At 45.7% G+C, this 20,915-nt stretch overlaps 1 protein-coding gene across 1 annotated transcript in view; it reads left to right on the forward strand.

Annotated features, from left to right (window-relative positions):
* LOC121649375 (chromaffin granule amine transporter) overlaps window positions 1-20,915 on the forward strand; it is a 44,336-nt gene that overhangs the window by 14,806 nt on the left and 8,615 nt on the right. The window contains exons 9-15 of the mRNA XM_042000179.1: window positions 699-759; window positions 839-934; window positions 2,682-2,760; window positions 8,798-8,849; window positions 9,021-9,084; window positions 9,173-9,292; window positions 13,147-13,280. Coding sequence (XP_041856113.1) covers window positions 699-759; window positions 839-934; window positions 2,682-2,760; window positions 8,798-8,849; window positions 9,021-9,084; window positions 9,173-9,292; window positions 13,147-13,280 — 606 coding nt within the window. The remainder of the gene's footprint in view (window positions 1-698; window positions 760-838; window positions 935-2,681; window positions 2,761-8,797; window positions 8,850-9,020; window positions 9,085-9,172; window positions 9,293-13,146; window positions 13,281-20,915) is intronic.

Raw genomic sequence — 20,915 nt, forward strand, 5'->3', positions numbered from 1 at the left:
TCTGTCTTTATTAAAGACACACTGCTGAACTTTGGCAGAAGTTTCTGAAGGTTTCTGAAGAGCTGAATTGAAGCTCGTTAGGTCGCTAATTTGGTATCGTCATGCGTGTCGCCATTCCTGGAAAATAAGAAAATGGGCAAAGAGGAGGAGCTCAGAGGGGGACTGTGAAGGTGGGGGAGGATGATTGACACCCATCAAACTCAGAGCTGCCTGTAGCTAAGAGCTAACTGAGCTAACTCAGATGTAACGATAGCTAACCAGCAAATGGAGGTAGGTAGAGTAAAACTAAGGCACGCTGTTAGCTGGCTAAAAACCGCGGTTGTGCTGCACTCTCCCTTCTTGCTGGGGATATTGGATACCTGTCAATCAAAAGGACACACGCTTAATTATGCCAAATTTGAAGATGAAATAACATCCAAACGGATGAGTTAGAAAAAAGTTCACTACCCTCACAGTTGTCATGAAGGTAAACTTGACCTAAAATGGATTTTTATCCAGGTTTTAAACATGTTTATTTCTACTGTAAAGTTGGTCTTTTTAACATGGGAGTCTATGGGGATTTGCTCTGTTTTGGAGCCCCTAGTGGATGAGGGGGGAACTGCAATGTTTGCACTTCCGCATAGGTTTCACATTTTACAGACAGAGGTTGCCGCTTGGTACTGACACAGAGACTAGTTTCAGCTCTCTCTGTGTTTCAGAGCGTGGAGGGGACGCCATTGCTGACTCTGCTTAAAGATCCATACATACTCATCAGTGCAGGTGAGAATTTTCCAGAAGAAAGATGGCTGTCATGTGACTACCCATCCACATGTGACCCCAGCTATGTCTCTGTCTGCAGGATCCCTGTGCTTTGCTAACATGGGGGTGGCCATCTTGGAGCCAACCCTGCCCATCTGGATGATGCAGACCATGTGCTCACCGAAATGGCAGCTAGGTACAATCCCCTCGCATGAGTCCAATTTTCTTCTTCACTGCTCATTTCACATGCTCGTACTCTCCTCCCTGAAGTCTGTGCAGGTTTATTTACTTCCTCATTTAAATTTACATATTTAAAGAAAATTTTGTCGTTTTGAAGAAATTTGATGAATCCACAATGATGCACGTTCAAAATGGCCACTATATATATATATATATGTATATATATATATATATATATATATATATATATCAATAATATGCATGTGCAGGCATACATTCACCCAGGCCGCCCTAATTCATATACTGCACACCTATGCTCACATGCAAATACACACACACACACACACACACATATGCACACACACACACAGGCAAAGTGTCTGTGGTAAGGTCTGTTCAGGGGTGCTGAAGAGGAGGGTCCGTTGGATAATCGAACCTCGGATTGGGGAGGAGCAGTATGGTTTTCATCCCGGTCGTGGAACAGTGGACCAGCTCTACACCCTCTTCAGGGTCTTGGAGGGGGCATGGGAGTTTGCTTAACCAATCTACATGTGCTTTGTGGACTTGGAGACGGCGTTCCACCGTGTCCCCCGGGGACTTCTGTGGGGGATACTCCAGGAGTATGGAGTGCCGGACCCCATTCTACAAGCTGTCCGGTCCCTGTATGACCGGTGCCAGAGCTTGGTTCACATTCGCGACAGCAAATCAGAATTGTTTCCAGAGAGGGTTGAACTCCACCGAGGCTGCCCTTTGCCACTGATTCTGTTCATAACCTTTATGGACAGAATTTCTAGGCACAGCCGAGGTGTTGAGGGGATCCGGTTTGTTGGCCTCAGGATTGGGTCTCTGCTCTTTGCGGATGATGTGGTTCTGTTGGCTTCATCGGGACGTGATCTTCAGCTCTCACTGAAGCGATTCGCAGCCGAGTGTGATGCGGCTGGGATGAGAATCAGCACCTCCAAATCCGAGACCATGGTCCTCAGCCGGAAAACGGTGGAGTGCTCTCTCCGGGTCTGCAATAGGGTCCTGCCCCAAGTGGAGGAGTTCATATATCTCAGGGTCTTGTTCACGAGTGAGGGAAGGATGGAGCAGGAGATGGACAGGCGGATCGGTGCGGCGTCTGCAGTGATGCGGACTCTGCATCGGTCTGTCTTTCTTTAAAATCAGTCATTTTTCAAAATAAAAGTGTATTAACTGAAAGATATTGACTTATTTAATGTATATAGTTTTTATTTAAACATGAAAACATTTTGTCAGAATCTCAGACCAGGTGTTTTAGTTAACAAGCACCAATAATCTGATGTTTATTTTCATTAAAAATCATCTGATGTTCATTAAATTAAATCACAGTAATTGTCACATTGTCCTTCAAACTAAAGACAAAGTTAGGTCCTGAGCTTATTCTGGTTTTATAGCCAAAGCTAAAAGCTAAAAGTTTAAAGTTTGAAGTCACCATCACACAAAGGAAAAGATTCTTGAATGTAAACATGGGTGTCATCCAACTTCTAAAAAACTCCTGGTGCCTTTCAGACCTTCGTCAGGTCGATTAAACATGCTTATCATCTTGTCTCTACTGTAAATGATCAGACTCAGGTTTGATCAGAAACGATTCTGACACTTCCTTGTTGTCATGGTAACAAAATTTTTGAACATTACAAAGTTCAGCATGAACACATGCTTCAGGTGCAAGTAAACGTCCAACCTGGTGAACACTTCGTGTTTGTGAGGCTCACAGGTGTGTTTGTGTGTGTGTTGTGTTGCAGGTGTGGCCTTCCTCCCCGCCAGCATTTCCTACCTGATAGGAACCAACCTGTTTGGAGTTCTGGCCAATAAGATGGGACGGTTAGTGTGTATGTGTGTTTTCTATCATATGGGAGGACTCAGCAGTTTCCCTGTGATGCAGGCTCTGTCTGAAGTGACTGTTTAAATAGTATGTGGTCATTTGTATAAAAAAAATTCTACTACATGACATCAGTTTACTTCCAATTGACAAAAACAACCAATTAAAGCTAAGAGGAGTCTCTTAACTGTTGCTATGGTTACCAGCAAATTGACAAATCTGCAAGGAGGAAGCACAGCAGAGAGGGAGAGGATTGTTTGATTTTTCAATTTGTTTACCAAGTTCTGCTTTTATCAACATAGTTATTTTAAAAATTTTGAGAAACTGAGATCAACTTAAAAGAGATTAAGAATTTAAAAAGACTTTGTCATCACCTTAACTTTACAACCAAATTTAATCAGTGACAGTCAAATAGCAGCAACAGTAATGATGACATAAGAACAATATTTACCTATATACAGTAAAAATATTAATATCTACATACACACACACATACATGTCACGGTTTCTGGGTTTTGGTGGGTGTTTTGATTGTTTAGGATTTTGGTTTTTGTCATGATTAGTTTGGTCATGTTCTTGGTTTGTAGTTCTTATGTTCATGCTTTAGTTTTCAGTTTTGTCATGCTTGGTTTTCCCTCTTGTGTTCCTGTGGTTTTCTGTTTCTGCCTCGTTAGTTCACCTGGTCTGATTAGTCATCCACTTCACCTGTGTCTTGTTACTCCCTCTGTGTATAAGTACTCCCGGTTTTCAGTCACTCCTTGTCAGATCCTCATTTTGTCATGTTTGGTTTTTGTTCTCTGGAGTTTATCCCCGTCGTCTATGGTTGCCTGTCTTGTGTTCCTGGGAAATAAACCTTTTTACCTGCACCAGTTCTGCCTCCTGCCTGCATTTGGGTCCTCACCTCCACCGCCATTCGTGACAGTAGGATCTGACCACAACTGGACCCAGCAGGTTTGATGGCTTGGTATCAGTTTTACGGTTCTGAGGTTGCTGACTGGTTCCCAACGGTGGAGGAGCCAGACCTGTGGTTTCCTGATCCTCCTCCCACAAGGTCCAGGAGGAGGAGGACGTCCAGGCACCAGGGGCGGCAGTCCATCGAGTACATGACGTCAAATGAACTGGTGGGAATGCTCCTTGGACTGGACACGGAGCCTGAGCCGCTGGAATATCCAGAGTGGTCGCCGTTCTGGGGAACCAGATTGGCGATTAGCCCAAAACCACTGGGGCAGGCCAGGTCTCGGAGGTCGACACCAGCTCCTCGGTCCACGTCTCGAGTGACGCCATCAGCTCCACGGTCACGGGTGTCGTCACGGGCTCCCAGGCCCACGCCTCCAGTTTCACCTCCAGCTCCAGTGGCTCAGCCTGCGGAGGTCCTGTCAGCTCAGCCTGCGGAGAACCTGTCAGCTCAGCCTGCGGAGAACCTGTCAGCTCAGCCTGCGGAGGTCCTGCCTGCTCCCAGGTCTGCTCCAGTGCCCCAGCTCTCCACGCCTGCTCCCAGGTCTGCTCCAGCTCTTCAGCGTCCCACACCTGCTCCGAGGTCCTGCCCTACGCCGCAGCATCCGACGCCAGCCCCGAGGTCCTGCCCTGCGACGCGGCGTCCGACGCCAGCTCCGAGGTCTTGCCCTGCTCTGCAGCGTCCCACGCCAGCTCCGAGGTCTTGCCCTGCACTGCAGCGTCCCACGCCAGCTCCGAGGTCTTGCCCTGCTCTGCAGCGTCCCACGCCGGTGCCCAGGTCCTGCCCAGCTCTTCGGCGTCCCACGCCGGTGCCCAGGTCCTGCCCGTCTCTTCTGGTCCCAGTTCCTGAGGGGGTCAACGATTGTGACGCTCCTCTTCTGGTCCCTGTCCCTGAGGGGGTCTCCAGTGGTGACGCCTCTCTTCTGGTCCCTGTCCCTGAGGGGGTCTCCAGTGGTGACGCCTCTCTTCTGGTCCCTGTCCCTGAGGGGGTCTCCAGTGGTGACGCCTCTCTTCTGGTCCCTGTCCCTGAGGGGGTCTCCAGTGGTGACGCCTCTCTTCTGGTCCCTGTCCCTGAGGGGGTCTCCAGTGGTGACGCCTCTCTTCTGATTCCTGTTCCTGAGGGGGTCTTCAGTGGTGATGCTTCTCTTCTGATTCCTGTTTCCGAGGGGGTCTCGGGTCGAGACGCCCCTTACCCACTACTGGTGCCCAACCCAGAGATCCAGTCCAAGCCTGCCCGTCCTCCAGAGATCCAGTCCAAGCCTGCCCGTCCTCCAGAGATCCAGTCCAAGCCTGCCCGTCTGCCTGGAAACCTGTCTGTGCGTCCTCCGGGTCGTCCTCTGGAGGTTCTGCCCCGGTTCGTCCGGCCTCCTGACCGGAGCCTGCTGTCTGCACGGCCTCCGGGTCGTCCTCCGGAGGTTCTGCCCTGGTCCGTCCGGCCCCCTGGCCGGCCGCCTGAACTGATCCTGCTGTCTGCACGGCCTCCGGGTCGTCCTCCGGAGGTTCTGCCCCGGTCCGTCCGGCCCCCTGGCCGGCCGCCTGAACTGATCCGGCTGTCTGCACGGCCTCCGGGCCGTCCACCGGAGGTTCTGCCCCGGTCCGTCCGGCCCCCCGGCCGGCCTCCTGACCTAATCCTGCCGTCTGTTCTGCCTCCAGGTGGCTCCCCCTGAACTTTGTCCTGGGGCCTGTCTTGTTTTGGTCGGTCCCTCCTCCGGGCCCCCTCCGCCCACCCTGGGTGGCCGGCTTGGGGTTTTTCTCTTTTGTGGACTTTGTTGGGCCGTCTGGTATCCGGCCCTTGAGGGGGGGGTTCTGTCACGGTTTCTGGGTTTTGGTGGGTGTTTTGATTGTTTAGGATTTTGGTTTTTGTCATGATTAGTTTGGTCATGTTCTTGGTTTGTAGTTCTTATGTTCATGCTTTAGTTTTCAGTTTTGTCATGCTTGGTTTTCCCTCTTGTGTTCCTGTGGTTTTCTGTTTCTGCCTCGTTAGTTCACCTGGTCTGATTAGTCATCCACTTCACCTGTGTCTTGTTACTCCCTCTGTGTATAAGTACTCCCGGTTTTCAGTCACTCCTTGTCAGATCCTCATTTTGTCATGTTTGGTTTTTGTTCTCTGGAGTTTATCCCCGTCGTCTGTGGTTCCCTGTCGTGAGTTCCTGGGTAATAAACCTTTTTACCTGCACCAGTTCTGCCTCCTGCCTGCATTTGGGTCCTCACCTTCACCTCCATTCGTGACACATACATATATGCATACATACACATACACGAACATATATGTACATATATACACATACATACGCATAGATAGAGAGAGGATCCAAGATGGCGACGTGAGAAGCAGCTCTTTTGAGGTTCTGGTCAAAAAACGTTTTGTCCCGAAACAACAACCCATACAAAAACCTCCATTAGGATTAAACTCTGCACACTGTTTAGATCTGCTTACTTTTGAAAATACAAATTTTCTAAGTTTTTTTTACTTTTTGAGACGACGTGGATGCCAACATGTCAGACCATGACTACAACTTAACTGCTCTCCACGAGGTTGTTGTGAAGACAGTGACATCAAAGACACTGAGATCGACGAGTTCTTTCAAAGACAGCGAGATTAACCGGAATCACATGCCAACAAAAAGCCCAAACCCAAGAGAATGGAGGGGAAAGACAACGGAAGGAGAATGGAAGTAGTGGCACCATCGTTCTCCATGCAGTCCAGGCTCTGACTGAGATGAACTGAACTATTAAAAAGTTTGACAAGCGCCTCGAAGCGACGGCCACAAGAGAAAACAAACTAAATTTTTCTGCTCCAGAAAAGGATTGACGAGGTCCAAAGAGAAACCAGCACGCTTAGAAAAGCAACAGAGGCCCAGGCTCGATACGAAAGGAGGTGAAAGCTGAGGCGGACTGGTTCACCAGAAAAAGATGGAGAAAACGTCTTTGGAATTGGTAGAAGAGTTGTGCCTCTATCTGAGAGACACCTATGTGCTGTTTTACACTTCTTCACAGCTTTCGCAAGCTTGAAAATCCTTTTCGTTGAAAACTTTAGACTCATTCTTCTCTGAAGCTTCTGGTTTCTCTCCTAATACAAAAAATACAAACTACTCTCCATTCATACAAGCTCTGACTCCTCCATTGCTTCAATTAGAGTTTGATCTGCAGTTAGATATGTAGGGCTGGTAATATCTAAAAACTTCATTAGAGGAGAAGACATTAATATTTCAAACCGCATTTTGTGTATGAAAAACTTCTATGGTCACCGGTCAACAGAGACCTCCCCATGTTTGGCAGAACCATTCTATCTAAAGCTGACGGTAACTGATTTATCCCTGACATTCCCTATTTGTTTTCTCTGAAATCATAAATAAAGCTAACAGAGTTTATTTCCTTTTTTTGTGGAGGAATAAAAGACATTACAATAAAAGGTCTCAGCTTGTAAAGAAGCCTGATAAAGGTGTATAGAAGCTCCTGAATTTGAATCTGTGGTTAGCACCGTTAGCTTTAGCTGGGTAAAACTTGGTCGGTCACAGCCGATCTCCACGTGGTTCCACATCCCAAGGTGCTCGTTGGAAAAAAACTGGAGGTTTAGACTTTACTTTGAAGTGTGATTTGAAGGTGAACATGATCCCAATCAAGCGATGCATTATTGGAAAATAATATTTACCCACAGCTTTTCCCCCCATAACTCAACCTTATGGAACAATAGAGTAATAAGACGTAATCAGTCTTTAAAAGGGACTGGTTCAAGAAGAAATCTATATATAACAGATTTAATGGATGTTCATGGCTTCATTTTAAGTTACACAGACTTCATAGAAAAATATCATGAAACTGTTCTTAAAGGGAATAAACCTGCATGTAAACAGCCTCCGATTCACTTGATTACACGTTATGATGTTCCTCATCAATACCGTGTAATCTGATTGATAAAAGATGTAATCGTAAATTTATTAGTGGTTTTTTAAGAGAGTTTCATGACTATGACGGAAGGTCCATTTGGCAGATCGACGTCTGTTCCTCCTCCAACGACGACGTCACACAAAGCAAACTCCAAACTCACCAAATGGCTCTTTTACCTAAAGTCAGAGAAACACGTTGAAGTCACAAAGGGAATTTATAAAGAGTCTCAGAAAGAGATTTGGCTGTGAGGCAGCTCCGTGCTCTTTTTGTAATGAAACCCTGGAACATCTGGTGTTTGTGGGCTAATTCACAATGTTTTTGGTGCGACATAAAAAGCTGTATTTCTCTAAAAATGATGTGGCGCCATTTGAGTGATATGGAGTTCTTTTTTGTTGGCTTTCAGGCACCATTAACGTCCCGCTAGCCTTCCTTCCGGGTTTATTAATGATGTTTTTAAATCTCTTATTAAGATAAAAAGAAGTATGACTTGAAAATAAATCCGGACTTACCGTCTTCTGCTACTCTAATTTCTAATTTACTCCATTATTTCGCTGCTCCTCTCTGTGTTGGTGTAAATGCCTGATGAAGCTGCATCCTTCACACCAACGTGGTGGTGTTTTGCTTTCTGTTTTTGTTTGGTTTTGGATTCACGAATCCCAAACGTTGCGCTTTTTGCACCTTTACACTGTGTTTGACTTCATCTGTATTGTTATTATTATCTTCCCAATTTCAATTGCTCAAAATAAAAAAAATCTAAAACCAAGTTTTTGAATAAAGCAATAAAAAAGGAAGAATGAATTATGTTTAATAATTTATTTTTGATGAAATTTCTTCTGGAAATAGAATTTTGAGCTGAGTTTTTAATCAGGTTTAGGTCGGAAGGAAGAGTAATGAACATTTCTGTGGGTGTACCCGTCTGAGAGATCAGACAGAGCTGACCTGATCAGGCGGCTCTGTGCCTGAACTAAACTTTGGAAAACACCAGCTAAGCTCGCCTCCCTGTTTGGAAGCTTTTCTGTGATTATACTCTGCTCTGCTTCACATGAGGAAGTCCTTTCGTGGGAGCTGATCCAGCCGTTAAATAGGCAGATTATCTGTTCTGGAAAGTGGACTCTTCAGTCCTGTTAAGACCTGATCCTGCAGGTTTGTGGTGGATCTGTTTGTGGAAGTGTCTGAAGGGCGTTTGTGTGTCTCCAGGTGGCTCTGCTCCATGTTGGGGATGTTCATCATCGGCATCAGTCTGCTGTGTGTAAGTAGAAAATCCACAAAATATTCACTAAGATTATTCTGACCTGGATTCTTCTAGTTTGTTCACACACGTTTTGTAAATCTGTGGTTTGGACCCAGAGTGTGTATGTCATGTTAAACTGTATGAATTAGTGTGTGTAGATCAGACATGGCTGCTGTGTGTGTGTTTCAGGTTCCTTTTGCCACCAGCATCTACGGTCTGATTGGACCAAACGGAGGTCTGGGCTTTGCTATAGGTGACTTTCTGATGTGTTTGACATGAATAAATATTTACCATATAGACCGTGTGTGTGTGTGTGTGACAACACCTGCATCGTCCTTCAGGCATGGTGGACTCCTCCATGATGGCCATCATGGGTTACCTGGTTGACATCCGCCATGCCTCTGTCTACGGCAGTGTATACGCCATCGCTGATGTGGCACTCTGCATGGGCTTCGCTATAGGTAACACACACACACACACGCACACACACACACACACACACACACACACACACACACACACACACACACACACACACACACACACACACACACACACACACAAACAGTTTCTATAGGTAGCACACAAAGAAAGAAGAGAAAAAAAACTAAACACTTTAGACTTGTTGGTGTTGATGGGGAGGAGTTGATTGGGAAGTGTTGATGGGGAGGTGTTTATGAGGAGGTGCTGATGGGAAGGAGTTGATGGGGAGGAGTTGATAGGGAGGAGCTTATGGGGAGGAGTTGATGGGGAGGTGTTGATGGGGAGGTGTTTATGGGAGGAGCTGATGGAAGGAGTTAATGTGGAGGAGTTGATGGGGAGGAGTTGATGGGGAGGTGTTGATGGGAGGAGTTTTCTGGGGAGGTGTTAATGTGGAGGAGTTGATAGGGAGGAGTTGATGGGAGGAGTTGATAGGGAGGAGCTTATGGGGAGGAGTTAATGTGGAGGAGTTGATAGGGAGGAGTTGATGGGGAGGTGTTGATGGGGAGGTGTTTATGGGAGGAGCTGATGGAAGGAGTTGATGTGAAGGAGTTGATGGGAGGAGTTGATGGAAGGAGTTGATGGGGAGGTGTCAATGTGAACGAGTTGATGGGGAGGAGTTGATGGGGAGGTGTTAATGTGGAGGAGTTGATGGGGAGGTGTTAATGTGAAGGAGTTGATGGGGAGGAGTTGATGGGGAGGTGTTAATGTGGAGGAGTTGATGGGGAGGAGTTGATGGGGAGGTGTTAATGTGGAGGAGTTGATGGGGAGGAGTTGATGGGGAGGTGTTAATGTGAAGGAGTTGATGGGGAGGAGTTGATGGGGAGGTGTTAATGTGGAGGAGTTGATGGGGAGGAGTTGATGGGGAGGTGTTGATGGGGAGGTGATAATGTGGAGGAGTTGATGGGAGGAGTTGATTGGGAGGTGTTGATAAGAGGATGTTGATATGAGGTGTTAATGGGGAGGTGTTAATGTAGAGGAGCTGATGGGGAGGAGTTGATGGGGAGGTGTTAATGTGAAGGAGTTGATGGGGAGGAGTTGATGGGGAGGTGTTAATGTGGAGGAGTTGATGGGAGGAGTTGATTGGGAGGTGTTGATAGGAGGATGTTGATATGAGGTGTTAATGGGGAGGTGTTAATGTAGAAGAGCTGATGGGGAGGAGTTGATGGGGAGGTGTTAATGTGAAGGAGTTGATGGGGAGGTGTTAATGTGGAGGAGTTGATGGGAGGAGTTGATTGGGAGGTGTTGATAGGAGGATGTTGATATGAGGTGTTAATGGGGAGGTGTTAATGTGGAGGAGTTGATGGGGAGGAGCTTATGGGGAGGAATTGATGGGGAGGTGTTTATGGGGAGGAGCTTATGGGGAGGTGTTTATGGGGAGGAGTGGATGGGAGAAGTTGATGGGGAGGTGTTTATGGGGAGGAGTTGATGGGGAGGAGTTGATGGAGAGGTGTTTATGGGGAGGAGCTTATGGGGAGGTGTTTATGGGGAGGAGTTGATGGGAGAAGTTGATGGGGAGGTGTTTATGGGGAGGAGCTTATGGGAGGTGTTTATGGGGAGGAGTTGATGGGAAGGAGTTGATGGAAGGAGGTGATGGGGAGGTGTTTATGGGGATCAGTTGATAGGGAGGAGCTTATGGGGAGGAGTTGATAGGGAGGAGTTGATAGGGAGGAGCTTATGGGGAGGAATTGATGGGGAGGTGTTTATGGGGAGGAGCTTATGGGGAGGTGTTGATGGGGAAGTGTTTATGGGGAGGAGTTGATGGGGAGGTGTTTATGGGGAGGAGCTTATGGGGAGGTGTTTATGGGGAGGAGCTGATGGGGAGGAGTTGATGGGAGAAGTTGATGGGGAGGTGTTTATGGGGATCAGTTCATAGAGAGGAGCTTATGGGGAGGAGTTGATAGGGAGGAGTTGATAGGGAGGAGCTTATGGGGAGGAATTGATGGGGAGGTGTTTATGGGGAGGAGCTTATGGGGAGGTGTTTATGGGGAGGAGTTGATGGGCAGGTGTTTATGGGGAGGAGCTTATGGGGAGGTGTTTATGGGGAGGAGTTGATGGGAGAAGTTGATGGGGAGGTGTTGATGGGGAGGAGTTGATGGGGAGGTGTTTATGGGGAGGAGCTTATGGGGAGGTGTTTATGGGGAGGTGTTTATGGGGAGGAGCTTATGGGGGGGAGTTGATGGGGAGGAGTTGATGGGCAGGTGTTTATGGGGAGGAGCTTATGGGGAGGAGTTGATGGGAGAAGTTGATGGGGAGGTGTTGATGGGGAGGAGTTGATGGGGAGGTGTTTATGGGGAGGAGCTTATGGGGAGGTGTTTATGGGGAGGAGTTGATGGGAGGAGTTGATGGAAGGAGGTGATGGGGAGGTGTTTATGGGGATCAGCTGATAGGGAGGAGCTTATGGGGAGGAGTTGATAGGGAGGAGTTGATAGGGAGGAGCTTATGGGGAGGAATTGATGGGGAGGTGTTTATGGGGAGGAGTTGATGGGGAGGAGTTGATGGGGAGGTGTTGATGGGGAAGTGTTTATGGGGAGGAGTTGATGGGGAGGTGTTTATAGGGAGGAGCTTATGGGGAGGTGTTTATGGGGCGGAGTTGATGGGGAGGAGTTGATGGGAGAAGTTGATGGGGAGGTGTTTATGGGGAGGAGCTTATGGGGAGGAGTTGATGGGGAGGAGTTGATGGGAGAAGTTGATGGGGAGGTGTTTATGGGGAGGAGTTGATGGGAGAAGTTGATGGGGAGGTGTTGATGGGAGAAGTTGATGGGAGGAGTTGATTGGGAAGTGTTGATGGGGAGGTGTTTATGAGGAGGTGCTGATGGGAAGGAGTTGATGGGGAGGAGTTGATTGGGAGGTGTTGATGGGAGGTGTTAATGTGGAGGAGTTGATGTCGAGGAGTTGATGTGGAGGAGTTGATGGGGAGGTGTTAATGTGGAGGAGTTGATGGGGAGGAGTTGATGGAAGGAGGTGATGGGGAGGTGTTTATGGGGAGGAGCTTATGGGGAGGTGTTTATGGGGAGGAGGTGATGGGGAGATGTTTATGGGGATCAGTTGATAGGGAGGAGATTATGGGGAGGAGTTGATGGGGAGGAATTGATGGGAGGAGTTTATGGGGAGGAGTTGATGGGGAGGTGTTTATGGGGAGGAGCTTATGGGGAGGCGTTTATGGGGTGGAGTTGATGAGGAGGAGTTGATGGGAGAAGTTGATGGGGAGGTGTTTATGGGGAGGAGCTTATGGGGAGGAGTTGATGGGGAGGAGTTGATGGGAGAAGTTGATGGGGAGGTGTTTATGGGGAGGAGCTTATGGGGAGGAGTTGATGGGAGAAGTTGATGGGGAGGTGTTGATGGGAGAAGTTGATGGGGAGGTGTTGATGGGGAAGTGTTTATGGGGAGAAGTTGATGGAAGGAGTTGATGGGGAGGTGTTGATGGGGAGGAATTGATGGGAGGAGCTTATGGGGAGGTGTTAAAGTGGAGGAGTTGATGTGGAGGAGTTGATGGGGAGGTGTTAATGGAATAAGTTGATAGGGAGGAGTTTATGGGGAGGTGTTAATGTGGAGGTGTTTATGGGGAGGAGTTGATGGGGAGGTGTTTATGGAAGGAGGTGATGGGGAGGTGTTGACGAGGAGTTGTTGTTGGAAGGAGGTGATGCGGAGGTATTGATGAATAGAGTTGTTGGGGAGGTGTTGATGGAAGGAGGTGATGGGGAGGAGCTTTTGGGGAGGTATTGATGAATTGAGTTGATAGGGAGGTGTTGATGAGGAGCAAGTGTCAGAAAAGCCTTCAAGCTGGCAGATTTTCATTGTGGTGAAACCATGGAAACCCTTCCTGTCGTTTCAGGGCCGTCCACTGGAGGCGCTCTGGTCCAGGTGGTCGGTTTTCCCTGTCTCATGGTCTTCATTGGAGTGATCAACATCCTGTATGCTCCTCTATGCTTCCTGTTACGTAACCCAGCTGTCCGAGAGGAGAAAATGGTAAATTTGAGATAAATGTGCTGAGGAACCTTTGCACTCGTTTTTAATGCCTGAACAACAAAGTTATTACTCACAATTTTGGCCTTATTTCTGCAAGAGAAGATGATGTTATGTCTCTCGACTTCCTCTTCATGTCCAAAGTTTTGGTTGCATGAACACTTTAAAGTGAGAAATATAAAAGAGGGAAAGATAATCTGAGCATCAGCCGACCTGGAGATCCGTCATCATAAAGTTTTCATTTAAAATAGAAAAATATCAGACATAAATGACAAATATCTGTTCTTCCTGATGTCTCCTGGACTGGCTCTGAGTGCATCAAAGATTCAGGAACCAGACGGGCCCAGATCGGCTTCATGACGCTGCTTCCTGGCCAGATTCTCTGCAGCCATCATCCACGGTCTGCATGGATGTTGTTTTACTAGTGCGAGTGAAGTAAATCAGGTCAAATACAGTGTGGCAGCAGGTCCCAGCACGTCAGCAGGAAGCGCATGTGTTTCTGTGATGTAGAAGCCAAAGTGTGTCATTACACAGTAATTAGACTGATCACAGCTCAGAGACAGCAGCCTTCAAAGCTGCAGAGGAAACATTTCAGCTTAATAAACCTACAGGCAGCTTCATTCATCCACTCTCTTACTCGTGTAGCAGCAACATAAATCTGTTCATACACTCAAACCATTGATGCCAAAAATCCCACATCAGCTTTAAACTTTAGGTTTAAGCTGCATTTACATGTCGAGCTGAAAACTGCCCTTCATGTTCATCTGTTTGCTATCAAGATAAATAAAAAAAGAAAACTACTAAAAAGAATTTCATGAACCTTGGTGGAAAATTTAATCAAGCCCAAAAGAAGAACACATCAAATTCGACTTTATTTCTCTGTAGTCCACGTCGTCCTCGGAGTCCTCTGAGAACTTCTGCAGAACGCAGCTGTCCGTGTTGTGTCTGAAGGCTGAAGAGAAACAGGACCAACACGTCCCCTGGGGGACACCTACGCTGCAGGGCAGCAGGTCAGACACACTCCCCGGTCTCACATACTGGGGCCGGTTTGAAATAGTCCAGAATCTAGTCTGCCAGATGAAGGTCCACCCCAGCCCTCTCCAGTTTGGCTTTCAGGAGCACCGGCTGAATAGTGTTGAAGGCACTCGAGAAATCAAAACCATGATTCCCACAGAGCTGCCGGGCTTCTCCAGGTGAGCCAGAGCACGGTGTAGCAGGAGGATAACCACATCTTCCCCTCCGATGCCAGGCTGGTAGAACTGTAGGAACCATGGAGGGTTCCTCAATGGAGCGGAGGTGTTCCAGGATCAGTCTCCAGCATCTTCATCAGATGGGACGTGAGAGCTACCGGCTTATAGCTGCTGAGTTCTCTGACATGAGATGTCTTTGGCACTGGTACCACACGGGAGGTCTTCCAGAGCCTGGAAAAAATGACCTCCAAGTTTTCTTACCTTACTGTAGTACTGGAAGCCAACTTAATGCCATCCACATTAATTACTGTGCCGCGAGAAGCTGTGAGGACCCAGAGCAGACGAGAAGCCGTATAATCACAACAAAGGCTTTATTGACAAAGGAGTAATATGCTGATGGCGGTGCTTACTCTGGTGTGTGAGGAAGACTCACTGTTTACATTAACAAACTGAAATCTATCAGATAAATGTGACTTAAACCAGCCGGATGCAGTCCCTTTAGTCCTTATAACATGTTCAAGCCTCTGTAGCAGAATGTTGTAAAAGTGAAGGCAGCACTGAGATCTAACCAGATGAGTCCAGTCAGGAGTCCTTTATCTGAGACCACTAGGACTTCCTTGGTAACCTTCACCAGGTCTGTCTCTGGGCTGTGATGAGATCTTAATACAGACTGGAATTCTTCAAACAGATTATTTCTGCTCATAGTTGAGTTTAAACTATTTCCGCATGAATATTAGACATAAAGGGGAGGATGGATAAAGGTCTATAATTAGCTAACACCCCTGGATTGAGAGTCATTTTTTAAGTAAAGGTGCGATTACAGCAGTCTTAAAAGATGGAGGTAAATCTCCAGGTTGATCAGATCCAGTACAGATGTAATAACTAAGGGAATTACTTCTTAAACAGTCTGGTTGGGATGGAGGAAGGTTTAGATTAAGCTGTTATTGTGGTTAACTCAGCTAGACAGGACAGAAACCGGCCAATCAGAAAGCAGCTTCTACAGTCGCTGTGGATGAGACATTATCAGTAGTGGGAAGGATGTCATGGATTTTCTCTGTAATAGAAACAACTTTAAGAAGAAACTCATAAAGTAATCCCAGCTGAGAGTCAAAGGAATACATGGCTCAACGGCACTACAGCTGTTAGTCAGCCTGGCTACAGAGCTGAAGAGGAACCTGGGCTAGTTCTTCTCCTCTATCAATGATCAATAAGCATTTGTTCTAGCCTTACGCAGGGCTTTCCAGTCTACTATTAAACTTCTCTCCAGACTAATGCTGGGCTCACACCAAGCCAATTTCAAGGTCGCAGACTAAAAACGGAGGTCTTTAAGAAATCTTAGCCGTTTTACTGGAGTCACAGCGCTCCCGTCATCTTGGTCGTTGTGTTTAAACTGGTCATCTGGCTGTTTAACATCAATCTTTCCCTCGTCTTGGATCTGCAACAATATCAAACATGTTTGATATTATCACAAGTCGCAGTGACGAAACACGATCAACAACCAAAGATGAGCTCTGACAAAAGCAGAAACAGGAATCCTGACTGTCGGAACACCGGCAAAAACGGGCGAAAAAGAAAAAGAGGAAGATGAAGAGGTGATGAAACGTCAGTGGTGGAGCGTCCAGAAAGAGGAGGGATGTTATTAGAAGTAAATGTCTACTGTGGATCATTTATGTTACAGTATAATGATCTAACTAATGAGAGAAGAACAGAAACTCATTTATCCTCCAGATTCTGATGAGTCGGTGTAACACCTGGTGGAGATGTAAAGCCACACTTAATAATGATGATGTGTAATTTCCTCCTGGAGGGAAACTCTCCCCTTGCTTGCTTTACTGTGTGCAGATCAGCCCTGTTCCATATCAACTGTCCAACATGACACAACAATGCTAAAAGAATCTAGTTGCAGTCGTTGTAAATAGTCTTAGTCTTTGTCAAATCTCAGTCTGAGACTAGGATAAGACTTAAAACTCTAAACGCGTCTTTAGATGGGAGCTGGCAGTTTTCTAGAAAATCTTTTAAAAGTCCAGCATAAGTGAGACTCTTCTAGAACATTTCCTTTCCAGTCTGTTTTAAAGCTTGTAGCTGGGAATTAAACCACTGAGCTTCTCCTGACTGCTCATCTTCGTCTTTAGAGGAGCAGCGTTGTTTAGTGATGTTCGCATTAAAGCGGTCCTTCTGTCAACGAGCTGATCAACCTGTCGAGTCGAGCTCGGATGGATGTTCTGTCACACTGACAACCAGCATCGTAGGAAATATCGACGACATTGATTCTTAAATCTGTAACAATCTGACAAACATCTGCTATGATCACATTTCTTTTCAGTCGTTGTGTAGTCAAGTAAATTTAGAAGTTATTAGGAAATGATCAGACAGAACAAGGAAAAACTCTATTCTATTCTATTCTATTCTATTCTATTCTATTCCACAGTCATTTAACAGACACTTTTATCCAAAGCGACTTACATTTGAGAGTAAGAACAACACAAGCATGAATTCAAACAAGATGGACGTCATCATTAAGTGATAGTCAGACCGCTTTGAGTCCAGGTGGACCAGGTGCTGTCATGTAGTACTAGAGGCAGTGCATATAATTTTTTTTTTTTTTTGTCATTTTATTTAAATACAAGACCACGATTTCATCACACAATATCAACTTGGTCATAATTGCAGTTGCTTCTTCAGTACCTGGTTGAGCCAAATAACTGGACAAATCTTTCTAACTCATTCTGAGTAGAAGAGTTAAGCTAAGTGTGGAAATGCTCCTTAAACAACTGAGTCTTTAGTTTGCTTTTAAAAGTGGATAAGGACTCTGTGGATCGGACGGAGTTTGGTAGATGGTTCCACCACCGGGGAACAACAGAGGAGAAGAGTCTAGCTACTGATGTGGCGCCACCTTGTGGTGGGAGCACTAGGCGTCTTTCACTGGCAGAGCGTAACTGTGGAGAGGGAGTGTAGCTCTGGATTAAGGAGTGGAGGTAGACCGGAGCTGTTTGGGTTACTGTTTTGTAAACTGTTAGTTCTTCACTATTGATGCCACATGTCATAACGACATCCGGAGTCTGATGATGAGAAGGATGTCTGTGGACAGAAAGCCAACATGTACGCATGTAGTTACCTGTAGCGCAGTCATAGCTGCATCTGAGCCCACTGGATACACTCACACATGAAGACATCTTCATGTCTGGATGAAGTTTGACCACCAATGGCCACCGTACATTCACAGCTTTGCTATACCCATCTTTACCACTTGATGGAAGTATTTCTTACACACAGGACCTTTAAAATATGTTAAATTACTAACTTATATGAATGAACAAATCATAATAAACATGGAAAGCAGAACACGATCAAACAAATATAAAAACATAGCAAAGCCCAGACCATGAAACTTGAGTTAAACTCCAGCCTAAGATGAGTGTATTACATGAAGTCCAGCAGAAACCTCCAGTTCTGTTTGCTGGTCACAACACGTTTTTCTAATTCTCTGGTTCTTTTTCAGATTCTCATAAACATTGTGTTGCTCAAGCAATCCAGTATGACTCATCTTTAAGTTGTTTCAGTCAGGTGATACTAATTATAATAACATTAATTATATGGGTTTCCAGTATGGTTTCAGAACTTTACAACTTTATAAATTAAATCCTGGGTGGCCATGGATTGCCCGTAGAAAATCATAAGTAATCTGTTATTGTTAGTGCTGGGCAACAATTCAAATATTTATTCACAATTAATCACATGAAACGTTGTGATTAATCGCATTGTTACATGCAAAATTACTTTCTCTTTAAAAGAAGGCCTCTGTTATGAGAAGAAAATGCAGTAAACTTTGCTTTACAGGCACTAAATCAGGGGTGTTCAACCTGCAGCTCTGGAGCAGCCAGTGGGTCTCTGCACCTTCCAAAATGGCTCTTAATACATAGCTAAACATGCTAAAGACCTAACTCGTATTTTTTAAAAACACATGCAGGTTTTTATCAATTTTTCAGTTTTTTTCATGGAATAATTGCTTTGAATTTCCACAACATAATGACATTAAGTACCAGGATAATTCTTTTTATTTTGTTTTTCTTGTCATTAGGCTGGAAACTATGGGCTTTTTCTTTTTGAAAATTTCTTGTTTTACATAATTTTCCACAAATATCTACATCCCATAGAAACAAGTCTGTCTATCCTCCGTTTGCAGAAGTTTTATGTTTTTTCTTTATTTTAAAACCTAAAAATAAAAAATAAAAATGTGGTTCTTCAAACATGACAACAAAAGGTCCTCCTCCCTCAACCAATGGTAAAGCGCCGTGACAACACATGATTCCGTGGAGGAAGCTGCCTGCGGTCGAGTGTTTGGAAAGCGTGAGCGAGAGGTAAAGGCTAAATAATTAGGATTTTTTCTGTAAAATAATTTAAAATGTTTTCATTTGTTGCGAGGGATAAAAGGAAGCTTTCCTATAAACAAGCTGTCTCCTACATCAACAACGTCTTTGTCAAGTTTTTATCCTTCAAAATAAGAGTTCCATACCGGAATAACTTCTTGCGCTGTGTTGCTTTTTCCTACTTCCTGGTTCCTTAACCAATCATATGCGACTCCCCACGGTTGCCGAACAACAAGGCAGCGTTTGGTATTTTATGCCGGTAAAAGAGCAGCAGCCTGCAGGTATGGATGCTAGTAAAAGAAGTGACCAGAAATAGTTTAAGAAAAACCTAAAAAGCCTCGGCATCCTGCTAAAAAAGCAAACAACCAAAAACGGAAAAAAACGAGGATCAATATTACAGAATCTTTTGAAAGGTGGAGAAGTTTCTCCTCCACAGGTAAGCACCGGAATTTTGCTTAAATTAACCAAACAGTTTATCTTGATTTACAAAGATTTTAGCCTAATTTTTTTCTCGGCGCTCATTAAATGAATGTGTGTGACTGTATGGACGTATTAGTGGAGTAAAGTGGTGGCCTGTTAGTTTACAACAAATGTAATGATGTTTGGACCAAGTGAATGGTGTGTTTGTCCTTGTAAACTTATTAAATTACTATCAATTCATTAAGTGAGACTAATGAGACATTTGTTGATCAATGTAGCTTTTGTTTGCACTCTCTTTTATGCTAACGTAAATTACTGTGTGAAATTAGCTCTAGCTAAGCATAGGAACTTCCTGTGTGTGAATCATCTTCGCTCCTCATCATGATGTTTGCTGGCGCTATGTTCTCTGTCCTACATAGACTGTATAAAAGAACCGTCCTCTCACAAACCGCCAACCTGCAGAAACGGAAGGGAGGAAGAACGCTGTCCGTGTTTTTCTCTTTCGACTGCAGTTCTGATTAGAAATGCTAGCTGTCAATGCTACTTATTTCTCCTTTAAAGTGGAGGAAAGTCTGCTGGAAGGAGCTTTAAATGCATGGCAATGAAAACCAAAGCGGTTGTGGCAAGAGTCACCCCCTCACCTGAACCCAAAAGATGTTCACATTTGGCAGCGGTGTGGAAGTGTTTTGGATTTAAGCCAGATGATGACAAACAGTGTGAGTTGCATAGTAAACTTTTTTTAGCCTGTTTGCAGCGGAACACCACAAATCACAAATCTCTACAATCACATTAATGTCACCACAAAGTACAGCATGATGATACAACACAACAATATATGTATATACACACATATCTATCTATCTATCTATCTATCTATCTATCTATCTATCTATGTAATAATTGCCCCCTCGCCCTCCGTGGGCGGTCTCTCATCCATCCAAGTTTGGGTCCTCTGGGACCTGGGAGCTTGAGGGTTCTGTGCAGTATCTTGGCTGTTCCTGCACTCTTCTGGACCGAGCTGTCTGAGGTTTGTCCTGGGATCTGTTATAGCCACTCTTCCAGTTTGGGGGTTACTGCCCCGAGTGCTCCGATGACCTCGGGCACCACTGTTGCCTTCACTTTCCAGGCCTTCTCAAGTTCTTTTTTCAGGCGTTGGTATTTTTCCAGTTTCTCATGTTCCTTTTTCCTGATGTGATGTCTACCACAACGGCTTTCCTCTGCTGTTTGTCCATCACCACAATGCTGGTTTGCCATTACCATTTTGTTGGATCTTAGCTCGGTTATTCTCTACCAGCTTCGGAGGTGTTTCCCACCTTGACCTCTGGGCTTCCAGCCTGTACTCCACACAGATGTTCCTGTACACTATACCAGACACTTGGTTATGACGCTCCTTGGGGCTCTCAGGGGCCTCTTTGCACCTGGGGTCTTGTCTTGTATGGTAGATCTGGGCCTCTATTGCTCTGGTGCTGAAGGCCTGCTCCTGTGCAGCTATGATCAGTGCCTCTGTGCTGTCTTTCAGTCCAGCCCTTTCTAGCCATTGGTAGGATTTCTTGATATCAGCCACTTCAGTTATCTGTCAGTGGTACATCCCATGGAGGGGCTTTTCCTCGCATGATGGTTCCTCCATCACCACAAGATCTGTTTTCCACTGCTTGAGACAT

This window comes from Melanotaenia boesemani, chromosome 11, assembly GCF_017639745.1.
Source record: "Melanotaenia boesemani isolate fMelBoe1 chromosome 11, fMelBoe1.pri, whole genome shotgun sequence".
NCBI classification, from domain to species: Eukaryota; Metazoa; Chordata; class Actinopteri; order Atheriniformes; family Melanotaeniidae; genus Melanotaenia; species Melanotaenia boesemani.